At 46.0% G+C, this 13,292-nt stretch overlaps 2 protein-coding genes across 2 annotated transcripts; both read left to right on the top strand.

Moving 5' to 3' along the window:
- Positions 1-8,061: 8,061 nt before the first annotated feature.
- On the top strand, positions 8,062-9,229 carry LOC128316203 (uncharacterized). Its single transcript, XM_053225136.1, has 2 exons — positions 8,062-8,723; positions 9,097-9,229. The coding sequence occupies exons 1-2, from the start codon at positions 8,077-8,079 to the stop codon at positions 9,098-9,100; spliced, it is 651 nt and encodes a 216-aa protein (XP_053081111.1). The 5' UTR covers positions 8,062-8,076; the 3' UTR covers positions 9,101-9,229.
- On the top strand, positions 9,103-10,772 carry LOC128316202 (protein NYNRIN-like; the record flags this gene model as incomplete). The annotated part of the gene is made up of 1 exon (XM_053225135.1): positions 9,103-10,772. A coding segment is annotated over one exon (1,275 nt), but the record flags the coding sequence as incomplete, so codon positions are not given.
- Between the last annotated feature and the right edge of the window lie 2,520 nt (positions 10,773-13,292).

Here is a 13,292-nt window from a genome sequence, read left to right as displayed (position 1 = left end):
GACAAATCTTCAGAGAATTACACTGAATAATAAAAAACAAATCTCAAAAGGTTATGTAGTGTATGATTTCATTTATAGAACATTTTTGAAATGACAAAATTTTAAAAATAGAGAACAGATTAATGATTGTCAGGGATTAGAGTTGGGGATGGGGTTGCTTGAAGGAGTCAGGTTTGTTATAAAAGGGCAACCTGAGGAATTAATTGTGGTGTTTGAGTTGTTTAATATCATGATGATGTTGGTTAAAGGAATTTACACAAATGATAAAATTGTATAGAATTTAATACATACGCACATGAATGAGTACAAGTGAAATAGGAAATCTGAATAAGGTGAGTGGATTATATCAAGATTTCTGTCCTGGTTGTGATACTGTATTGTAGTTTTGCAAAGTGCTATCATCAGGGAAAAATGAGTTAAGTGTACGAGAGAGCTCTCTGCATTATTTCTACAACAATTTCTACAACTGTGTATCTACAATTATCTTAATAAAAATTTTAATTGAAAAAAGACAAACCATAGATTGAGAGAAGATATTTGCAAATCATGTATCTGATAAGGGACTCATATTCAGAATATATAAAGAGTTCTCAAAACTCAATATTAAGAAAGCAAACAACCCAATTACAAATAGGCAAAACATTTTAACAGACACCCAGACATATATAAATGGGAAAAATAGCATGCAAAGATGCTTAACATCTTTAGTTATTAGGGAAATGCAAATTAAAATCCAATAAGATACTACTACACTACTATTAGAATAGCCCAAATTAGAAAGACTAACCATACCAAACGTTGATGAGGAAACAGAAGAAATAGAACTCTCATACATTGCTGGCGGGAATGTAAAATGATACATCCACTTGGGAAAACACTTTGGCAATTTTTTTTTAAGTTGACTATATTTTTAGGGTATGACTAAATCATTCTATTCTTAGGTATTTACCCAAGAGAAATTAAAACAGATCTTTATAAAATTGGGGCACTTGGGTGGCTCAGTCAGTTAAGCATCCAACTTCGGCTCAGGTCATGATCTCACGGTCTATGTGTTTGAGCCCCATGTCGGGCTCTGTATTGACAGCTCAGAGCTTGGGGCCTGCTTCAGATTCTGTGTCCCCCTCTCTCTCTGCCCCACCCCTGCTTGTGCTCTGTCTCTCTTTGCCTTTGAAAAATGAATAAACATTAAAAAAATAAAATTTAAAAAGAAAATGAAAGAAGCCAGTCAAAACAAGTACCTACTGTAGATTTGATTCATATAAAACTCTAGGAAATTCAAACTAATTGATAGTGATAGAAAGCAGATAAGTGGTCTCTGAGAAAGGGGAGAGGGTGATGGTTTGGGAAGAACAGATTGGAGAAATTACAAAGAAGAATAAGGAAAGCTTTCAGGTGATGAATATTCTCATTATCTTGATTGTGATATTGGTTTCACAGTTATATACCTATATTAAAACTTACTACATTTTGTACCATTTAAACAAGTGCAGTTTATTATATGTCAATTATACTTCATTATTTTTAAAAAGGAATTTTAAGAAGAAAGGGGTTGTTGATTTTATAAAAATGTAGCTGACTGTGTTGGGATAATCCAGTGAAATGTATTTTTATTTTATTTTATTTTATTTTATTTTATTTTATTTTATTTCATTTCATTTCATTTCATTTCATTTTATATTTTATTTTATTTTATTTTATTTTTTAATGTTTATTTATTTTTGAGAGAGACAGAGAGAGACAGAGCACGAGTGGGGAAGGAGCAGAGAGAGAGGGAGACACAGAATCCGAAACAGGCTCAGGCTCTGAGATGTTAGCACAGAGCCCAATGTGGGGCTCGAACTCAGAAACTGTGAGATCATGACCTGAGCCAAAGTTGGATACTCAACCGACTGAGCCACCCAGGCGCTCCAATTTTTATTTTAAAAATATTATCAATTTAGGTGCAAGAGAAACAAATATTAAAGATTGGGCAGTGTGTATGTAATGATGGTGGATAGGCAGAATTTATAAAACTCCAGAAGAAAGATATACTTAGAGAGCTTTGCAAGTGTTTAAAAATTATTTTTCCACTTGAGAAAAACTGATTAAAAATGAAAGAAAATGGGATGCCTGGGTGGCTTAGTCAGTTGGGTATCTGACTTCAACTCAGGTCATGATCTCTCAGCTCGTGAGTTTGAGCTCCGCATCAGGCTCCATACTGACAGCTTGCTCAGAGCCTGGAGCCTGCTTCCAATTCTCTCTCTTTCTCTCTCTCTCTCTCTCTCTTGCTCTCTGCCCCTCCCCCACTCACGCTCTGTCTCTGTCTCTCTCTCTCTCAAATATAAATAAGCATTAAAGATTTTTTTAAATGAAACAAAATGCCTTACAGATGTGATTTACTTAAGAACGGTAATACAGAACTATAGTCAGCAGACCCATCTCAAAGTAAAAAGCTTTGATTCTATTTTGAATAATTAGCAAATGAATATATATATTGATGTGACCTAAAATAAAATGTTTAAGGTAAGCATCATTTTGACTTCCGAAGTTTAAAAAAAATTTAATGTTTATTTATTTTTGATAGAGAGACAGAGAGAGTGAGTGGGAGGAGGGGCAGACAGAGAGAGAGAGAGAGAAACACAGAATCTAAAGCAGTCTCCAGACTGAGCTGTCGGCAGAGTGTGACCTGGGGCTCAAACTTATGAACTGTGAGATCATGACCTGAGCTGAAGTCGAAGTCGGACTCTCAACCTACTGAGCCACCCAGGCACCCCTGATTCCCCAATTTAAGAAAGTTTTCAGCCTTGCTAGCAGTTTTGATGGTGTCAAATAAGAGGCCTGTACATGATGATGTAGAGATTTTTGTAATAAGCCCCAGATTTCCAGCTAAGCCAGTATGTATCTTACCTTAAGTGAAAAGGATGGGGAAGTTCTATCAAATTCCTCATGCTGTCTTCCCTCCTTTGGATGCAACTCCCAAACTCTAGCACCTTTAAGTGTCTTTCACTCTCAACCTCTAGAAGTTTGAGTTGAGGGTATAGAAAATAGGCTCAGACGCCCAGAACTCTGCAAAGACATGAAAACCATTTTCCACTGCTATAAATAAAAACCTGAAACCTGTCACACTTGGTTAATATCACCCACATTAGGAGACACAGTCAGAAAAGAAAGAGGCAAAAACAAAACATCTGTTGCTTTATTTAGAAACCAAGCACATGCCAGAAAAACAAGTCTCTGGTTTTCAGGCATGTGGAGATTTCAAATGCTTTACCTGAGAAGCCGAGCTAGGGAGCACCATATTCTGTCCCAGTTAGTGTTTGCAACACTTGGTACCAACTAGAGCAGAAGGAATCACAGTGAGAGCTTCCTTCTCTGCCTCTGTTGACACCAACCACCCAGAGTAGGAAAAATCTGCATCTCAGACTCAAGCCCTTCATTCAAAGACTCATCAGAGGGAAAGCAGTGCCCATCCAAGGCCTACGGATTATTATCATCAGCCCATTTCTCAACTCAGCTGTTCCTGGAGACCACGGAGCAGCCAGAAGGAGGTGGTCTGCACACCTCTGAGAGTCAAGGCTGCCGCCAGGAAGCTGCCTGACAAGGGTGATAATGTCAGAGTAGGTGGTTCGTTGGGTTCTAACTGGATGCTTAGAAGCCAGCAACAAAGTCATGGCCGCCAATTGGAAAAGTTAGAGGCCTGTCCTGGCAGCATTCCACAAGAATCCCGATCCAACCAGACTGGCCCAGGATGGCAGGTGCCATGACAGGAAGCCCCTGACCAAATTAGGAAGAAAAAGCAGGAAAGCCTGCTTCTCACCCCAAGCAATGACTATTCTGCCCCCTAGTTAAAAGCTAAAAGGTAAAAAAAACTCAATCCCCAGGATGCAGAGCTGTGTCTCTAGCTCACCTGCTCTTATATCTCAAGAGTATACTTTTCACTTTAATAAACTTTCCCACTTGTGTCGCTCATCCACTCTGTTGTGTGTCTGTCTTTGAATTCTTTTTTTTTTTTTTAAAGTTTATTTATTTTTGAGAGCGAGCGAGCAAGTGGAGCAGGGGTTGAGGAAGAGGGAGACAGAGGATCTGGAACAGGCTCTGCACTGACAGCAGAGACCCTGATGAGGACCTTGAACTCATGAACCACAAGTTCATGAGCTGAACTCAGATGCTTAACCGACTGAGCCACCCAGGTGCCCTTGAGAGGCCTGAGAAAATTAAAACTTAAAAGCTTAAGTTACGGGAAACTGAAACTTAACAAAGCTTAACCAGCTTGTTCCGCTTCTGTACAATTGCTTGGCGCGCCCATGTATTCCTGATCAATCATAGTTGCCTGGCACAACCGTATATTCTTGATCAACCATTGTTACTTGGCACATCCGTGTACTTCTGACCAATCATAGTTGCCTGGCACAACCGTATATTCTTGATCAACCATTGTTACTTGGCACATCCGTGTATTTCTGATCAATCATTGTTGCTTGGCACATCCGTGTATTCCTGATTTCCCCATGACTTGTTTGTACCTGTCTATAAGAGGGGTGTAAAAACTTCTCTCAGGACCTCTCGTCGTCACCGGCAACAAGTGCGCGGAGGTCCAGGTTCGAACCTGCAATAAATGACCCTTGCTGCTTAGCTTTGACTCTGGACTCTGGTGGTTCGTTTTTGGGGGTCCCTTAGACTCTGGGCGTTTCATTTGGTGCGTTGGCCGGGAAGGCCCCCCCCCCCAACCCCACCAGACCCCAAGTCAACGGGTCATTTCTGAGACCGATCGGTGAGTGAGCCGGCTCTGTCTGTGTCTGTGTCTGTGTCTGTGTCTGTGTCTGTGTCTGTGTCTGTGTCAGTTGTCTGTTCGTTTCTGGCTCTCCCGCGCGGGATCTGTATCAGTGACTGATCTAGCCCTGGCGGACGCGCTATAGGGCAGTCAGTCGGGACCAATAGGAGATGTCCTTTGGCTCCCGTCTGGGGCACTATCTTGGCCCATCAGAACTCTTTGTTCGGGTTACGGACACCCGTTCTGTATCTGGTCTCTTCTCTAAGGCACCTTCTGTTTGCCGCCGCGCTTGTGATTTAACTTGTCTCCTCTCCCCTGCAGGAATATCCAACTCGCTTCCAGAACATAAGCTAACTTAGCCCATTTATTCTTTTCCTATACAGGCTATGGGACAAAACCAGAGTACACCTCTCTCCCTCCTTCTAGCTAATTTCAAGGATGTTCAAGCTAGAGGCCATAACCTAAGCCTGGACATCCGCCGATCGAGACTCATCACTTTCTGCCGGTCTGAGTGGCCCACTTTCGGGGTGGGCTGGCCTACTGAGGGCACTTTTTGTTTACCTATAGTTGCCAAGGTAAGGGCCAAAACCCTCCGGCCAGGAGAGGAGGGCCACACAGACCAGGTTCCCTACATCCTCGTCTGGCAAGATCTTATTGAGAACCCTCCACCCTGGATGTCCCCCTTCCTTTCCTCAGGGTCCTGTAAGATTCTCGCGGCCCGCTCCACTGACCCAACCAAGCCGCGAACCCCCTCAGCACCCCTACATCCCATATTGCCCGATAGCCAGGACCTACTATCCCTGGACCCTCCACCCTATCTACCCCCTCCCCTTGCACCCCAGGCCCTGCCCGCAGCGGTCGCCCCACCAGCTGCCCCGCTGGTTGCCCCTCAAGGGGAACCGGGGGGGGGGGGGGGGGGGGCGGGAAGCGGCAGCTGTGCCAGAACCAGGGAGGCTACAGGCAGCGGCAGCACCAAGCCCTATTGAAAATGTAATCAACCATGAAGGGCCAGCCGGCCGAACTCGAGGGCGCACGCAGCGTGAGCCAAGCCCTCACATCCCCGACTCCACTGTAGCCTTACCCCTGCGGGAAATAGGACCCCCGATGAAACGGGCAATCCCCGACTCCAGTATTGGCCCTTTTCCACCAGTGACCTTTATAATTGGAAAATTCAAAACGCTCGGTTTTCTGATAACCCTAAAGATCTTATAGCCCTCCTAGAGAGCATAATGTTCACCCACCAGCCTACCTGGGATGACTGCCAACAGCTTCTGCGAATCCTGTTTACCACAGAGGAGAGAGAAAGAATCCAACTTGAAGCACGGAAGCTGGTCCCCGGGGAAGATGGTCGACCCACTGTTAACCCTGACCTCATTAATGCAGCATTTCCCCTGACTCGGCCTGATTGGAACTACAACGTGGCAGAAGGTAGGGGACGACTGCTCATTTATCGCCAGACTCTAATGGCGGGTCTCCGGGCTGCAGCACGCAAGCCCACTAATCTGGCCAAGGTGTACTCGGTAGTACAAGGTAAGACAGAGAGCCCTGTCACCTTTTTAGAGAGATTAATGGAAGCCTTTAGGCAGTACACTCCCATGGACCCTGAGGCTCCTGAAAATCAGGCTGCTGTTGTAATGTCGTTTGTAAACCAGGCTGCCCCTGATATCAAAAAGAAACTCCAAAAATTAGAGGATTTAGAAGGAAAACAGATCCAGGATTTACTCCGCATTGCTCAACGAGTATATAATAATCGGGACGCTCCAGAGGACAAGCAGCTCAAAGCTACCAAGGAAATGACTAAAGTTTTAGCCGCCATAGGTCAAAAAGATCAAGGGCCCACAGGAGAACAAAAAACTCGCCCCCCTAGGCTCCCCCTAGACAAAGACCAATGCGCCTACTGTAAAGAAAAAGGACATTGGATTCGTGACTGTCCCAAAAAGAAGCAACTGCGCTCGGGGTCAAAGCAATGGCAAACCAGAGCGGCCCCCATCCTATTTACCCAGAACTCAGAATAGGGGAGACGGGGTTCAGACCCCCTCCCCGAGCCCAGGGTAATCCTACAAGTGGAGGGGACTCCTGTGCAATTCCTTGTGGATACAGGAGCACAGCATTCAGTACTCACTGACCCTCACGGAAAAATCTCTGATAAATCCTCCTGGGTCCAAGGAGCTACAGGGACAAAAAAATATCCTTGGACCACCCAACGAACAGTGGATCTAGGGACAGGAAGGGTAACCCACTCCTTTTTGGTCATCCCAGATAGTCCCTGCCCCTTGCTGGGAAGAGATCTCCTCACAAAAATGGGAGTTCAAATTCACTTTCAGCCCGGAGGGCCTAAAGTAACTGACTCCCAGGACCAACCTATCTCGGTCCTCACCATACGACTGGAAGATGAATATCAGCTTCACCAAACTCCACCCTTCCCGGAACAGGATTAGCTACTGGCTCCACTGGTGTCCCGGAGCCTGGGCAGAAACCGGGGAATAGGGCTGGCAAAACATCGTCCTGCTCTATTCATAGAACTTAAGCCAGGGGCTGACCCCGTGAGGGTCAAGCAGTACCCCATGTCAGCAGAAGCCAGGCTGGGCATTACCCCACACATCCGCCATCTCCTCGACGTCGGAATCCTTAGGCCATGCCATTCGGCATGGAATACCCCTTTGTTGCCTGTGCGCAAGCCTAATGGTGGAGATTATCGGCCAGTACAAGACCTAAGAGAGGTCAACAAACGGGTTATGGACATACACCCTACCGTGCCCAACCCTTATACTCTTCTCAGTACCCTCAGCCCAGACAAACGATGGTATACTGTTCTTGATTTAAAGGATGCCTTTTTCAGCCTGCCCTTGGCCCCCAAGAGCCAAGATATCTTTGCATTCGAATGGGCGGACCCGGAAAGAGGCATAAATGGACAACTCACCTGGACCCGACGTCCACAAGGATTTAAAAACTCCCCTACCCTATTTGATGAAGCCCTCCACGAAGATTTAAGTGAGTACCGGAAATTAAACCCAAATGTGTCTCTCCTACAATATGTAGACGACCTCCTTGTTGCAGCCGAGACCCGAGAAGCCTGCCTCGTGGGGACAAAAAACCTCCTACAGATGCTGGAGAACCTAGGGTACCGCGCGTCCGCTAAGAAGGCCCAAATCTGCAAGTCTGAGGTAATATATCTGGGGTACTTACTAAAAGGAGGACAAAGATGGCTCACTGATGCTCGGAAAGAGACTGTCCTCCGCATCCCGCGACCCAACACGCCTCGACAGGTGACAGAATTCCTGGGGTCTGCGGGATTCTGCCGATTGTGGATCCCAGGTTTTGCTGAAATGGCCAAACCCCTTTACGCAGTTTCTAAAAACCAACCATCATTTGAATGGTCTGCGGAAGCTGAGCAGGCATTCCAACAGATAAAAAGAGCTCTCCTATCGGCCCCAGCTCTAGGACTGCCCGATATCTCTAAACCTTTCCACTTATATGTGGATGAGCACAAAGGCATAGCCAAGGCAGTGCTAACCCAGCATTTAGGTCCATGGCCCAGACCAGTGGCCTATCTCTCAAAGAAACTGGACCCTGTAGCCGCAGGATGGCCCCCTTGTCTCCGGATAATAGCGGCTACAGCCCTAATGGTTAAAGATGCCGATAAGCTGTCCCTGGGTCAAGAGTTACATGTCACCACACCCCACGCCATTGAAGGAGTACTCAAGCAGCCCCCCGATAGGTGGATGAGCAATGCTCGGATGGTCCACTATCAGGGACTCCTGTTAAATCCTTTGCGGATCACATACACCCCTCCCCGAACTTTAAACCCAGCCTCGCTGCTACCCGACCCTGACATGGACTCCCCGCTCCATGACTGTGCCGACATCCTAGCACAGATCCATGGAACAAGGGAAGACCTACAGGACCGGCCATTACCTGATGCTGAGGTCACCTGGTTTACTGACGGAAGCAGCTTCGTCCATCAAGGACAGAGGTATGCAGGGGCAGCAGTGACATCTGAGACTGAAGTGATATGGGCAGAGGCTCTGCCCCCAGGGACTTCTGCCCAAAGGGCAGAACTAATTGCATTAACCCAAGCATTAAGAATGGGGCAGGACCGCAAAGTGACTATATATACGGATAGCCGCTATGCCTTTGCTACGGCCCACATACATGGGGCAATATATCGTGAGAGGGGACTACTCACTGCTGAAGGCAAAGACATCAAAAATAAAGATGAAATTCTAGCCCTATTGGCCACTATTTGGGCCCCTAAAAAATTGGCCATAGTACATTGCCCGGGTCACCAAAAAATAACTGATCCAGTCTCTCGAGGGAATAACCTCGCTGACCAGACTGCATGCCAGGTAGCACAAAACCCCATTCAAGTACTCCCTGCGCAGCTACCAGACCCAGGGCCCCGAGATTTACCCCCACAGCCTGAATACTCAGAAGATGATCTTATCTGGATGCGCAAGCTCCCCATGACCCAAGTTACAGATGGATGGTGGAGGGACTCTAGAGACCGCCTTATCCTTCCCGAAAAATTGGGCCACGCAATCCTGACAAAAATACACCACTCTACCCATGTGGGGCCCCGAAGACTTCAGGATCTCCTCAGACAATCCAAACTGGTATTAAGAAACATCTCTGACCAGACAGAAAGGGTTGTGACAGCCTGTGCCACATGTCAACTCCAAAACGCGCACCCACACGTCACAGCTCATGGCCACCGAAAAAGAGGAACCATACCAGGAGCCCACTGGGAAGTGGACTTCACCGAGGTAAAGCCCGGCAAATATGGCTATAAATACTTACTAGTGTTCGTAGACACTTTTTCAGGATGGACTGAAGCCTTTCCAACCAAGAAGGAAACGGCACAGATAGTAGCCAAAAAGATCCTGGAGGAAATCCTGCCCAGGTATGGTTTTCCAGTCATGATAGGGTCAGACAACGGACCTGCCTTCGTCTCTAAGGTAAGTCAGGGATTGGCTTCCATACTTGGGGCAGATTGGAAATTACATTGTGCCTACCGGCCCCAAAGCTCAGGACAAGTAGAAAGAATGAATAGAACATTAAAAGAGACCCTTACTAAATTGACTATGGAGACTGGCGCTAATTGGATAGAGTTACTCCCCTATGCTCTGTACAGGGTTCGCAACTCCCCATACAAGTTGGGTCTTACACCCTATGAAATCATGTTTGGCAGACCCACACCTATTATACCTAATCTTAAGTCAAACCTCATTCAATTAGACCAAGATAACAGCCTCTTGTCTTCTCTCAGGGCTCTACAGCGGGTTCATGAGGCCGTGTGGCCTAAACTAAAAGAACTGTATGAGGCAGAACTCCCACCCACTCCTCATCAGTATCATCCAGGAGACTGGGTCCTCGTCAAGCGACACCGGCAGGAGAACCTTGAACCCAGGTGGAAAGGACCTCACCAAATCATCCTGACGACTCCCACCGCCATCAAGGTAGATAACCTCCCCACCTGGATTCACCACACCCACGTAAAACCTGTCGACCCGCTGTCTGACCTCGTGGGACGCACTGATAAGAATACTACTTGGACTGTGAACCGGAGTAAGAAAACCCCCCTCAAACTAACCTTGCGCCGTGCCTCTCCTAAAACATGTTCAAGATAGTAACCCTTGTCCTACTAGCCCTCAACCTTAAACTCCTAGAGGGAGGACTAAATGCCCCCGTTGACAAACGGAAATTGTATGAAGTTCTGTATGGAAGGCCCTGTGATTGCCGAGGTGGCGTAGTTAAAACCCTTACCCTGCCACATGGTAAAAGACTAGTAGCCGGCTCTATAGGAAGGGGTGGTCACTATCAGCGAATATACACTCAAACCCAAGACTGTGGGACCACAATTGCTCACTTAACCCAGACCTATGACATCACAGGACCCCAAAAACAGCAGTGGTTATGTGTTGACAAACCTAAACCCCTGCCCCCCACAGCAAAATGCCCTTGCTCTACTTTCCAGGAATCGATGCATAGCTCTTGTTATGACTCCTATCAGCAATGTATGGGGCCAGACAATTCCACAACCTACTTTACAGCTATCTTACAGAGTATCAGGGCCTCAAAGGCTAATGACAATAATATGCAACTTCAAGCTGGCTGCCGTGGCTCAGTTGGAGAAGCCATCTGCTGGAACCCCTGAGCCCCTATACATGTGTCTGACGGCGGAGGACCCCAAGACACTGTCAGACAGATAGAAACACAAGCGAAACTTAAAGAAATTGCAAAACACATGTATCCACAGCTTAATTACCACCCCCTAATTCTCCCTAGGCACGATCCTTATGAGTTAGACCCTCAGACAATGTCCATCCTAGAAGCCACTTTCTTACTCTTAAACATCTCTAACCCGAGTCTAGCCCAAGATTGCTGGCTTTGCCTACCCCGGCGGACTCTCCGACCCATCGCCATCCCCACTGAAATTAATATCAGCATAACCAATAACTGCTTACCTTCTTCCCTACTTGACCCCTTCCCCGTTCAATTCATTAGCCCATTCAATGCCTCATGCTTTATAAATAACCTTACCTCCCAGAATAACAACATAGATGTAGGAATCGTATCCCTTGCCCAATGCCACCAGTATGTCATTATCAACTCCTCGCTATGCAGTACCAAAACCACCGTTTTCGTCTGTGGAAATAACCAAGCCTACACTTATCTACCTCATAATTGGACTGGAGTATGTATCCTGGCCACCTTACTGCCAGATATTGACTTGGTTGCAGGAAAAACCCCCATGCCCATTCCTAGTCTAGATTTTGTAGCTGGCAGATCCAAACGAGCTGTGGCTGTTATCCCCCTTCTGGCAGGCCTAGGAATTACAAGCGCATTAACTACCGGGACAGCAGGATTAGGAGTCTCTATACACTCCTACCTGCGACTTTCTCGGCAGCTAATTAACGATGTCGAAGCCCTGTCAGGGACAATCCAGGATCTGCAAGATCAGCTAGATTCCCTAGCAGAAGTGGTGTTACAAAATAGAAGAAGGTTAGATCTGCTAACCGCAGAACAAGGCGGCATCTGCTTAGCCCTACAAGAAAAATGTTGCTTTTATGCCAATAAATCAGGAATAGTTCGGACCAAAATTAAACAGCTCCTAGAGGACCTCGCACGCCGACGAAAAGAACTAGCGGAGAACCCACTGTGGTCAGCACTCCATGAGTTTCTCCCTTACCTTCTCCCCCTTTTGGGCCCCCTACTAGGCCTCCTCCTCCTTTTTACTGTCGGCCCTATTATATTCAACAAAATAATGAACTTTATCAGAGATAGATTAAACACCATTCAGGTTATGGTCCTTAGGCCACAGTATCAGCTCCTCGACATGGAAAGCGAGCTTGATTAGGTAGCACTGTAGGACCCAAGATTGGGTCCTCAGGTACTTGAGAAAGGGGGGAATGAGAGGCCTGAGAAAATTAAAACTTAAAAGCTTAAGTTACGGGAAACTGAAACTTAACAAAGCTTAACCAGCTTGTTCCGCTTCTGTACAATTGCCTGGCGCGCCCATGTATTCCTGATCATAGTTGCCTGGCACAACCGTATATTCTTGATCAACCATTGTTACTTGGCACATCCGTGTACTTCTGATCAATCATAGTTGCCTGGCACAACCGTATATTCTTGATCAACCATTGTTACTTGGCACATCCGTGTACTTCTGATCAATCATAGTTGCCTGGCACAACCGTATATTCTTGATCAACCATTGTTACTTGGCACATCCGTGTATTTCTGATCAATCATTGTTGCTTGGCACATCCGTGTATTCCTGATTTCCCCATGACTTGTTTGTACCTGTCTATAAGAGGGGTGTAAAAACTTCTCTCAGGACCTCTCGTCGTCACCGGCAACAAGTGCGCGGAGGTCCAGGTTCGAACCTGCAATAAATGACCCTTGCTGCTTAGCTTTGACTCTGGACTCTGGTGGTTCGTTTTTGGGGGTCCCTTAGACTCTGAGCGTTTCACCCTGTCCTTGAATTCTTTCACAAGACAAGGTCAAGAACCTTCAGCGACACCTTTGGAACAGGCTGGGTTGAGGATCCAGGGCCTAGGGTCTCTCCAGTTCACCTAGCAACAAACCCATCCCATCGATAAAAATTTGGGGCACTTTCCCTCAAAGTATGTTTATATTTTCTTTATAAGTCATATATATATACATGTTTTCCTGCATTAATATATTCTACTCATTTTAAATCAAACACATCAAGGGGATAAGTTAAAGATAAAATATTTTCATTTTTATTTTTGTTTAAATTGAAATAATTAGGGGCTCCTGGATGGTTCAGTCAGTTAAGCGTCTGACTTCAGCTCAGGTCACGATCTCACAGCTTATGAGTTCGAGCCCTGCGTCAGGCTCTGCTGTGACAGCTCAGAGCCTGGAGCCTGCTTCCGATTCATTGTGTGTGTGTCTCTCTCTCTCTGCCCCTCTTCAGCTCATGCTCTGTATTTCTCTCTCAAAAGTAAATAAACATTAAAAAAATTTAAAAAAAAGATGTGCCCACCAAAAGTAAAAAAAAAAAAAAATGAAATAA

Source organism: Acinonyx jubatus, chromosome B3, assembly GCF_027475565.1.
Source record: "Acinonyx jubatus isolate Ajub_Pintada_27869175 chromosome B3, VMU_Ajub_asm_v1.0, whole genome shotgun sequence".
Taxonomy (NCBI): domain Eukaryota; kingdom Metazoa; phylum Chordata; class Mammalia; order Carnivora; family Felidae; genus Acinonyx; species Acinonyx jubatus.
The sequence above is the reverse complement of the archived record's forward strand: the minus strand, read 5'-3'. Positions and strand labels throughout refer to the sequence as shown.